At 39.0% G+C, this 12,255-nt stretch overlaps 1 protein-coding gene across 2 annotated transcripts in view; it reads right to left on the reverse strand.

Annotated features, from left to right (window-relative positions):
- Window positions 1–2,036: 2,036 nt before the first annotated feature.
- LOC126484106 (cytoplasmic dynein 1 light intermediate chain 2) overlaps window positions 2,037–12,255 on the reverse strand; it is a 109,421-nt gene continuing 99,202 nt past the window's right edge. The window contains exons 10-11 of one of the 2 annotated variants that reach the window (XM_050107485.1): window positions 6,560–6,602; window positions 2,037–4,429 (exon numbers count right to left, since the gene is read on the reverse strand). In XM_050107485.1, coding sequence (XP_049963442.1) covers window positions 4,417–4,429; window positions 6,560–6,602 — 56 coding nt within the window. In that variant the 3' untranslated portion in view covers window positions 2,037–4,416. The remainder of the gene's footprint in view (window positions 4,430–6,559; window positions 6,603–12,255) is intronic. The other variant, XM_050107484.1, reaches the window with a different exon arrangement.

The raw sequence follows: 12,255 nt of genomic DNA on the forward strand, positions 1-12,255 counted from the left end.
AATGATTCAATGTTTTACTGGATTCCTGATATTCACAGTACACTTGTGAAATTGTTGTACGGGAATATCCCCACTTGATCGCTACCTCAGAGATGCTGGTCCCATCGCTCATGCACCGACTATAACACCAAGTTCAAATGCACTTAAATCTTGATAAACTGCCATTGTAGCAGCAGTAATCAGTATAACAACTGTGCCAGACTCTTGTTGTCTTATACAGGCATTGCTTGCTGACTGCACCATCATATTCTGCCTGTTTACATATCTCTGTATTAGAATGTGCATGCCGATACCAGCTTCTTTGGCACTTCAGTGTATATTCAGAGTACTGTCGGAAACTGCATTAAGAAAGTATTAATGTTTTTACTAATAATAATGATGACTTATTCATTAATGGTTTTATAGTAGGTTTCAAAATTGTATTAGAAGAACTTCAGTGAAGTGGGACATTGCTTTTTTTTCTCTCTTATCACTTCACAGTTTTTGCAGTACTTCCCCAAGACTAAACCACTAACTGGTTAAAATTAGCATTACCTCCAAACTGGATAGCTGACTGTTCATTTTACTGTCATAATTTATGTGAATAAGTTGTTGTATACCAGTTTCAACCATACTATCCTTGAATTCCATTGTATTTGTAGCTGTATTGCACAATAGCCTTATCAGATGAAAATACATCTGTGAAACTAATAAATTATGAGACACTTGCTGCCCAGGACTTAACCTTCAAGAGGTGACCTTCTGAAACCTGGAAGTCAGTACTGTTCACCACTTCTGTGTCAATTTCCACTATTTTTCCCCATTAAACTGTGACAATTAAGTATTACATGTTGTGACCTCAGTATTAGAATTTTAACTAAAAATAAGTATGGTGACTTAATGTTTTGGAAACAGTTTTACAATTCAGTGTATTTAATACTATGAGATTGGATAAGTACTGGTCAGCTCATTCATACAGCACAATAATGTTACTCACCTCCCTTGTGATAGGCTATTTTACTATAATATAAGAGGAGTACTTCAAAGTTAACAACAAGGAACATGGATTGGGATCTCAAAATGCACTAAGAGGATTTCAGTTGGGCAAAGACATTGAATCTTTCTTCACCTTAAGTCCAGACCCCAAATGTTTTGCCAATGAATGTTTACAAAATAGGGGTGGGGATGTGCATCTTCTGGGAGTTTAAGAATGCTTCTTCCAAGATGCAGCCCGTAAACAGTTTATGTACTTACCTGTAAGGGTTTCTTCAGCTTGCAGACACAACATGCAAAATATTCCTCACAACCTCATTTTTCCTATCCAGCTCGAATTGCAGAAATGGTACTATCTTACACCTCTCAACGGAGTTTGGCATTGTGGATTTACACTAGCTCCACTCCTCCCAAAATTTTTCTACAGAATTGATTCTATGAGACTTTTCAGACCCTATGAGTCAGAAATATTATACTCTATAAATAATTTAGGAGTAAAGGTAACCACCCTCCGAATATTAGAGGCTAAGTGTCGTCGACAAGCATATAAACAAGACTGAAACCTGTCAGCTTTTGGATGAACGTTTTTCCAACCTAGAGCACTCACTCTCCCCCTCCTTCCCTCCCCCCCCCCCCCTACCTACCTACCTACCCACCCACACACCCCACATTACTAATCTGTGCATGGTTATTTTTACTACTAAATTATATACATTCTGCCCAAAATTTTCATTACCATAGATACTATACTTTGTTTCTTATGTGGTACTATTTCAGTAGGAGTGACAATCCACATGTTCATATTTTCCACCCTCTCCAAGTACACCTCTTTGATGAGTTGTGTTCCTGCAATTACCTTATACCATTAAGAACTTGATAGACCTACAACTTCAAAATTTCCTAAAATACTAACTGGCATAAACATGATTGCAATTTCATGAGCTTTACGAAACTAGTTGCAAATTACTGTTAATCTTATTCTTACCGAAGCAAACATGCGGCTGTGCATGTAACAGACAGTACTTATTCCAAATTGGACAACTATTATCAATGTTAAATACACATTTTGTATTACAAAGCTTTTATTTTGTCAGTGCTACATCACTTTCCAATTTTTAGACTGTAAATCCTGAACTTCCAAATGTATACATCTGTGCATCTTTTTACGCACTTGCAAATATTCGGTCTGTTGTCTCCTCTCCTTTGCTATTTTTTCTTTTTACTTTATGGTATGTTTTTATGAAATGACATTTAAAGCCAAATCCTTGACAGATATTACATAAATATAAAAATTACTAATGCTATGTGCAAAACAGTCTTTGCATGTGTGCTGACTTGTACAGATATCCAAATACAGGAAGCATATTCATAGTTAAACTGACTGTAGAGTTTCACACTCTTAGGCCAACAAGGGCTGATTTCTGTTCAAAAAACTGGATGTTACAAGATCCTTTATCAGATGTAAGTACTACTGATATATTTATTGTTTAAAATTAAATGTGCAATTAAAATATTCCATTCCCATAAGAACATATTAAAGACAATGCTCTGCAGTTAAACTGTTGCTACACTGTACAAACATCTAGGAAAATATGATTGTGTTAGACTTTCTCAAAAATTGTACAAACTGCAGTGGGTCAGTACTTCACAAAGATTGGTGCATACTAGACAAATCAACAAATAAAGGGATTTTAAAAATTTTGCTTAGAAACACAGGCATATTACTATCATCATCATCATCATCATCTCATATGGAATGGTGGCATTCATAATATCAGTTTAATGGTAGAAATTATACATTTCCTTTTTACTGATATCGAGTTGATAGTTGTACAAAAAGGTAATAAGAAAACCTGTCAGCTGTCAAACAAACAAATCAACACTGTGGAAACCACATAAATCTATTCTAATAAACACAAATTAATCAAAAAGAAGAAACAACACTTGTGCGTACGCTCAGAAGATAAAAAAGATTAAAAAATACTGATGAAACTGTGTCTAATAATCTCAAAGAGAGTATTTATTGCAGAAACCACGTCTTAATGCAGTCCAATGAAGTCCACTGCAGTTCATACACAAAATTAATGAAGCAAAATTTTATACGTTGTACAGATTATTGAATTACATTTACTTAACGAAGCTGCCTCACAGTGCCCTCAATTTTTATTTGCATTTTTAAGAATTTAATTACAAACGAAGACAGTATTGCACATCCATTACAAACTGATATATCAAAGAGACATCAGGCACCAGTTACATAGGCAGCACAGGACAAACAATCTTTTGGAATGCATTAACTTGCATAAATTTCAAGGAGCATAAACAACGCAAAATTGTTGCAACAAATATTCTAAGTTTCATAACCGAATGCAAGATTAAACAGATGTTGGGTTGCTGCTATTCTCCACATATGACAAAATTTGTACCCTGACATGCAATTTATCATCATACTTTGGATGGCACCTGATGTTATCGGATCCTTCACTTTTACATTTTGAAGGTCCTTTTGAACATACGAAAGAGACCATCAAACATTCTGTAGAGTCAGTTTCTCAATAGTAATTTTATACTAAACAGGATTGCACTTTTTGATGTTCTAACAGTAGAGCAATGTACAATTTGGTTTAGGGAATGGCTTAAAGGGATGTTATTGAATAAATATACAAATTACCAAACTATACATCACTGTAATGGCATGTTTGCACAACCTCCCTGCCTCACTCTTTATGCACTCTGTCTCTCCCCCTAAACACACACACACACACACACACACACACACACCACACACACACAGTCACTTAGTTTTAAATATTTGCTGTCTTGTTTGGGAAGATTCACTTCCATTAATAAATATATATATATGTACGTATCATTTTCATAATTTTCAAATGGATTGCTATTTACATAGTTGAATTAGTAAACTGGTAGTGTTTCATGACAAGCACAGCGACATTATACAAAAAATAAATTAATGTTCACAAAGAGAATGTTACGAACCTTTTAAAGCTGCTCAAGTGCAATAATCAAAACAAAATAAACTGCGCTTCCTGTCATACAGCTCAATATGATGGTTGCAACTTAGGCAAGTCCATCATAAAAACCACTTTACATTCCTTCATGTCTTATCACAGGCTACGATCGAGTATCACAGTGAACCGAAGAACATAATCAGTAACAAACTACTTATAGCAAATGAGTTATCTCTTCAATTACGAAGAAATATTTCAATATAGCAGTTAAATGATCACATTCTTCATCATGACTCTGAGCATAAGCCCTGTTTCACTGTGTAGATTAAGATCCATCATCTGATGCTAGCACTTGTCTCAACAGTCTGTAGAATTTTGGTCTGGTGATGCTAACTTCTTGCTGCGAGTTAACCGATCCAATTCAGCTGCTGCATCTGATCGCATCACTGCTTTATCTACAGATGTATGAGGTCTTTCACTTGGAAGATCTATGGGAGAAAATGGTCAGTGCAATCAGTTATAATGCAGAACCAGAACACAAAAATAAATACTGGCATGACAACTTTATTACATATGCTACAAGAGGCATTCAATAAATAATGCAACATTTTTTTCCTCAGTCAGTTCGTTAGAGGGACATTGTGGAATGTTCCTGCTTCAGCCATAACAGTTTCATGAAGTTTTGATAGGCGGCAGCATGACATGCAGCCTACAAAATAGCACCTGTAATGGAGGTGCAATCCAAGCAGAGTGCTATCATTGAATTTCTTTTGGCAGAAAACCAGAACATCACAGATATTCATAGGCACTAGCAGAATATATACTGTGACCTGGCAATGAACAAAGACATAGTGAGTTATTGGGTGAGGCATCTGTTGTCATCACAAGGTCATGCAAACCTGTCCAATCTCCTGCGTGCCAGCCGGCCACACACGGCTGTGACTCTTGCAATGTAGGAACATGCGGACACACTCATTTGAGGTGATCAGTGGTTCACAATGAAACACTTCACTGCTCAACTGAACATCTATGTTGGTAGCATTGACACACTACTCCACCAGTTGGGGTACTCAAAGGTGCAGCCCACTGGGTTCCTCGCTGCCTAACAGAAGACAATAAAGAGCAAGATCAGACTATGTGTGAAAGAATTGCTTGTGTGTTACGAGGCTCATGACAATTTTTTGTTGAACATCGTCACAGATGATGAAACACGGGTTCATCAGTTCGAACTGGAAACAAAATGGCAATCCATGGACTGGCACCATACTACCCCTCCTCTGGACAGAATGTTCAAAGACTCACCCTTAGCCAGTATTGTCATGGCGACGGCCTTCAGGTTATTCTGTTTGATGTCCTCCCTCACAGGCAATGATCAATTCTTAATTGTATTGTGCTTCCCTTAGGACATAGAGGAAATGACTTCAGCGTGTTTGTCACCACAAAAGCGCACACGAACTTCTCCTTTTCCATGACAATTCAATGCCTCAAGCAATTCTGCACACCTGAGAGAAGCTCACAAAAGTTCACTGGACAGTTCACCTTCATCCGCCCTACAGCCTAGAACTCTCACCTTCTGACATCCATCTGTTTGACCCAATGGAGAATGCACTCCGCAGGAAGCGATACACGGATGATCAGAAGGTTATTGATACAGCAAGACGTTGGATCCGATGTCTACCAGTACAGTGGTACCATGTGGGCATACAAGTGCTGCCAATAAGGGTGTGTAAGGCCATCGCACCAAATGGTGATTATGTTGAAAAAGAGGCTTTCGTATCCAAAAGACTGGGGAATAATAGGATGTACTGGAATCTTGATAAAAGCAACCTGCTTTCAGAAAAAGATGTGCTGCATTACTTACTGAACACCCCTCAAAATAATCCTAAATTTCTCTTATAGCTAAATGAAGAAGGTTCATTTTCATAATGTTGCAGTGTACTCTACATTTTATGGCACAAACCCTTCAGACGTGGGTATGCCAGTCACTGTCATAGCCTTTCCTTAGAGGGTGCAAATCTATAAAGACATGCAGGTGAACTTCTGGTGAAGCAGGAAAAGTTGCTGATAGAATAAAGCTTTGAGATGGGCCAGCAGGAATACATGAATGGCACAAGTGGAGTAAGAGAACTACACTCAAAAGACCACGATCCAGGAACAAATCCCAATTCAGTACACAGCTTATCAACAAGGTAAAATTTACTATAATGCTCTACCATCATATTTTGCAGTTTCTGACTCAACAAACTAACAGTTTTAATTCATCATATCTTTCAAAGCCAAACCTACACTGACACTGAACTGAAAACGTGTCAGGAATTATACTGCAATAATATTTTCATATATGAAAAGAATACTGGGACCCAATGAAACCATGAACAAAATGATCAAGTCCTTCAATACTTATAACAGTTGCCAATTCCGGTACAACTTTGGAAGCTAGCTCCATAGAATATTTTCACCTCTCTTCTACATGATAGCCTTACGACAGTTAAAAAGAAAAAAAAAATCTGGCACGAATGTCTTTATCAAAATCACAAGGATAATGTCAGTCTCTCATACAATACCAAAATACTAATATAAGCAAGCCAAATGGGAGATGAAACTTTACTTTCACTTACATGTTTGCTTGCTGAAGTTGTGTAACTTGCTGATTGTCAGTATCTGTGGGAAAACAGAAATGTCTTTCGATCTATTTATGACACAGTCATGTTATCAATGTTTTAAAACAGCTAACTTCTAGCAGCAAAGAAAAGAGGGTGGCAGGAGGGTTTATTTCAAGTTGTTTTATGCCATTCTCAATTTATTTCCATATTTGCTACGCTGAAAAAAATGAATAACTTGTTAAATACAGGATGATTCTTAGTAACGTCTAAAACCCCAAAGCGACATAGATGATGCAGAGACAAGTAATTTAGTATAAGATACATCAGGCTGCAAATGTTGGGAAATACCCCAAAACTGGATGACAAGTGTTGAACATGTGACATCACCAGATGACATACCTCGCCACACGTGCAGTGGTTGGGCTTGTGGATCCTACCCTCGCCGGTAAGAGGCAGTGCATCACATTGCTCTGCTAGGCTACTTTTTTTTTTTAAACCTTTTATAGCTTGTGAGCACAGAACCAAGTACATATTGAGTACAGAAGGAAATTCCTCCAATATATGAACATTTATCAAGGGACGAATTACTGGAGAGATGTTTAGGTGGCCATACAGAAATCGCGGATGAAAGTTTTAACTCCACTATTTGGCAATTAGCTCTTAAATATGAAACTTCCTGGCAGATTAAAACTGTGTGCCGAACCAAGACTCTAACTCGGGACCTTTGCCTTTCGCGGGCAAGTGCTCTACCAACTGAGTTAACCAAGCATGACTCACGCCCCGTCCTCACAGCTTTAATTCCGTCAGTACCTCATCTCCTACCTTCCCAACTTCACAGAAGCTCTCCTGCAAACTTTGCAGAACTAGCACTCCTGGAAGAAAGGATATTGTGGAGACATGGCTTAGCCACAGCCTAGGTCCCGAGTTCGAGTCTCGGTCCGGCACACAGTTTTAAACTGCCAGGAAGTTTCATATCAGCGCACACTTCGCTACAGAGTGAAAATCTCATTCTGGAAACATCCCCCAGGCTGTGGCTAAGCCATGTCTCCGTAATATCCTTTCTTCCAGGAATGCTAGTTCTGCAAGGTTCAAAGGAGGGCTTCTGTGACATCTGGAAGGTGGGAGACGAGGAACTACAGAGTGAAAATCTCATTCTGGAAAATCAGAATGGCTACACTGCACACAACTGGAGAACTATACTCACAACCTTCAGCAGACATCATAACGTAACTATGTTATTTTTGGCTGAAATTATTCAAAGAAATTCACAAAAACTGTTCGAAATATGAATGAAATGATGTCAAAATTTGATAAAATTCTAATTAATTCTGCCACTTCATTTCAATATAGTACATTTGAGGAATAACTCTGCGTAACTACAAATTTACATTAAAGAATTTTAATAATACATCTCATTTATAGTGAAATTCGTTATCATTAATTTGAAACATGGAAGTTTCATCTGATACAATCAAGACTGATCATGCAAACTGTATCCTGTACCAAATTACTTTAGGACTAATAACTCTGAAAAAAGTAGAGGGGTAAGATGGTACAGTAAGCTCACTATGCTTTCAGCAAATCTCTTGGGCCTCCAGGCCATAGCAGTCACCCTCTGTTGTCAAACCTTAACCACCACCACCACCACCACCACCACCACCACCACCGCAATTCTGGATTACATATACTGCTGTTGGAAGATTTATTGTATGCTGTAACTACACTGGTTTTAACTTCTTGTAGTTGCAGAATACTTTTGTTTTATTCATTTTTATTATTCTTTGTAGTGCCTACTGTGATACTGACCATTGCCTGAAGTAAGTTTGTCAAATAATGCTTTTGGGAAATTTCATATCACTCTATTGGCCAGGGCACTGCCAAATGAGGTCAGTTTAAAGGAACTGTTCACATTATCTACCTAAATCTGCATCTACTTCTACAAGGAACCTTCTACATCTACATCTACATTTATACTCCGCAAGCCACCCAACGGTGTGTGGCGGAGGGCACTTTACGTGCCACTGTCATTACCTCCCTTTCCTGTTCCAGTCGCGTATGGTTCGCGGGAAGAACGACTGTCTGAAAGCCTGCGTGCGCGCTCTAATCTCTCTAATTTTACATTCGTGATCTCCTCGGGAGTTATAAGTAGGGGGAAGCAATATATTCGATACCTCATCCAGAAACGCACCCTCTCGAAACCTGGTGAGCAAGCTACACCGCGATGCAGAGCGCCTCTCTTGCAGAGTCTGCCACTTACAGATGTAGTGGAGGTTTTGCTCAACCATCATCATTTCTCCCTTTTCGTGATCCATTCGACAGTGGTGCATGGTATCTAGATATTCTTTTTCCTATCAGTCATTTCGCAAGATTCATGAGGAAGGAAGCAATAGGTTGCCCGACACTTCCTTGAATGTACACTGAATTCAAAAGGTAAGCCTCTCCTTTGTGCATACTATAACATCTGCCACTGGAATCTGAAGAGGATCTCTAATACATTCAAGCATACCAAATGAACCTGTGATGAAATATGCCACCCTTCTTTTTATTTACTCTCTCTTCTGTTAGGGCCTCACACTGAAGAATAGTACTCAACAACAGTCATGATTGGTTAGGTGAGGGTTATAGGACTGACCAGTATGGGCCATCTACACGACTACTATGCAATTCGCACTAAATTGCTTAGCAGAGAGGATAGCTCGCCTGAAGTTAATGACATCAGCCAGAAATTTTATCAAATTGATATAGTACACATAAGAGGTAAAACCGTGAGACGGAATGCAATAGTGACGACAGCAATGAGAAAAAAAAAAAAAAACTGCATGGGAGATAAAAGTATAATGGTTAGTTCGGCCCACAGGCCACAGAGCAGCTGGGGGGGGGGGGGGGGGGCGGCCCACTTGGCCATAACAGTATAAGTAATTCCTTCTAGTCAGGGGTATATGAAATCTGTAACAATAAAATAAGCTGACATAAATAGCCACCAGGTCAGTAGGAGAGTGGGTGCAACTCGCTCCCTTGACACTCTTGGACTCAGGGACAGCTGTGCAATGTACCACATTGTGATCTGAAACAATCTGAGGGATAAAAACTGACAGTGACAAGTAAAAATTGGTAGGGATCCTCAAAAGCATCAGTCACAAAGAGTATGTGAAACATGATGGCATCAAATGATGTAATGTAATGAAATGTGGTGTTTAGGAAAATCCTGCTGGAAACCACACAGAGGTAGACAAGAGATCTCCTAATTCAAGAACAAAGCACAATTTTTGGGCTACCAACATTTCAAGTGGTATGCAAAGCACATTGATGACAGTCACTGAGTAGCTGCTAGACATCCGCCTGGTTTAAGGAGTGGTACATAATACTCCCTCCATTGCAAAAGGGAAAGCACTTTCTAGCCAAATATGAGTGCATGAGTGAGTCAGATTCAGATGATGGCTCTTCTGATAATGAATCAAAAAAAGAGCCTGGGGACTTACTATGTGATGAATTGTGAACCTGAAGCAGTTCCCTGTCAATAAAAGGTTCATTATATAATTTCATGTTACAGGGGGTACAGGAAAGGTGGTGGTTTTCAACTCTTCTTTTATTCCCAGAAACATAGCCGAGTAAGAAGAGTATAAAACACTGTCACAACATATGTCATGAGATGCTCAGCAAGAGTTGAGGTATCATTAGATATATCACCAGTAAGGAGAACTGTAATAGTTTTTGATCTTTGGCACCCTAGTAGACTATGGAGCTTGCTCACACCTAGCATATGTTCTCAAGGAGTAGGACATCAGACATCTCTGACGACCTCATCATTACAATCTGACGGAGAGGGGGACAAAGGTGGTGGCAGAGATATACAAATTCTGGCTCACCCATCAGAAAGCCAAATGTGACAAGTGATCTGTTGGATGGAAACAACGAAGTGACATTATCACCAGCATATAATTGTTATCACAAAGAATGCTGATGAGGACTTTGCCTGCAGCATTAGTGTAATGACTGACTGAAGTCATTCTACATTTGGCAACCATATGTTGAATGGCTTCATTCAGTAACTATCTCAGAGAGCAATACAGACCACAGAACAAGAGGACATTAACTGCTGCAGTTCTGGTACACGGCAGTAATGTCCATTGGAGTTGCATTGGACTATCACATTAAAGCAGTCCTGTAAAGATGAGTGGGGACCATGTGCTGTCCGTTTCCAACAACAGAATCCGTGACTGACTACCTTCCAATATATAAATATTTAACAAGCAACAACTATGTGATGTGGCTGAGTGCACTATTGCATTTATATAGTAGTTATGAGGTGCTGTTTTTTTAACAACCATGTTACATTAATAGATTTTAAGGGTAAACTGCTAGTTGCTGCACCCAATGTTGTTCTCTGTAGGTCCATGGCAACTTTCCTATACACAAAACCATATTCACAAACAGCCCGCATTGCCTCTGGCATTTTCCCCACAGGTCATTTATATGCAATGTGAACATTAACAGACCCTGTAACACCCACTAAAAGTACTCACAAAGTTACTTTTATATCTAATTTACCCCAATGAGTTCTGCCTATTGGAAAAGTTCTCAACCCAAACATAATTCTGATCTGATACTTTTCACACATTACTATGTTACTCACTAGGAACCATGGGAAACTATCAGATGCCTTGTGGACAGGGCCAGTTTGAGAACATTCTTCCACTTTTGCACCTGCCCCATCTCCTCACATACACTTTCACTCGTGTTAGTTTTTGTTACTAACTGTGATACACACTATGTACAAATCTTGCACTTGGTCACCCCTGGTGCCCCTCTCAGCTTGGTGCCCCAGACAGACACCACTAATTGTGTTATGTCCTGTATAGAAACCTCACATTTGGGGTTCCCCTCTCAGTTTGGCAACCTAAGTGGCAGCTTGCGTCACTTGGGCCTTAAACTGCACCTGCTAGCGGAAGACAAGGAACATAGAAAAATTCTTGGTGCCACTGTCTATGGTATACCTGTTTGCATGGATGAAAACAGCAAGCTGGGTTTCATCATGCCTCTGCAGAATCCATCTTGATTGCTACAGATTAGATTTTTGTTCTCCAAACTGAACATAATATTTAAGAATAAAGCATGTTTCATACTTCTACAAGCAACTGATGTCTGTGATAAAGGCCTATAATCATGTAACATTGGCCAGTGAGCATTCGTGGAGACAGGAATGCCTTGCACTTATCAAGTAGCTTGGTACCTTTAGCTACACCAGCGACCAACAACACAAAGGGAGTAAGTTATTGAACGATAGTGTTTATCTCTCATCCCTCACAACCCTGCTTGGCACCTACAAAGGAACATTGTACAATGCTTTTTCATTTTTTCCATCCATATCCAAAGACAAATGTATTCCCAAAGACAAATGTATTCCCAGAGACAAATGTATTCCCAGAGACAAATGTATTCCCAGAGACAAATGTATTCCCAGAGACAAATGTATTCCCAGAGACAAATGTATTCCCAGAGACAAATGTATTCCCAGAGACAAATGTATTCCCAGAGACTCACAACCCTGCTTGGCACCTACAAAGGAACATTGTACAATGCTTTTTCATTTTTTCCATCCATATCCAAAGACAAATGTATTCCCAAAGACAAATGTATTCCCAGAGACAAATGTATTCCCAGAGACAAATGTATTCCCAGAGACAAATGTATTCCCAGAGACAAATGTATTC

This window comes from Schistocerca serialis, chromosome 6 (genome assembly GCF_023864345.2).
Source record: "Schistocerca serialis cubense isolate TAMUIC-IGC-003099 chromosome 6, iqSchSeri2.2, whole genome shotgun sequence".
Taxonomy (NCBI): Eukaryota; Metazoa; Arthropoda; class Insecta; order Orthoptera; family Acrididae; genus Schistocerca; species Schistocerca serialis.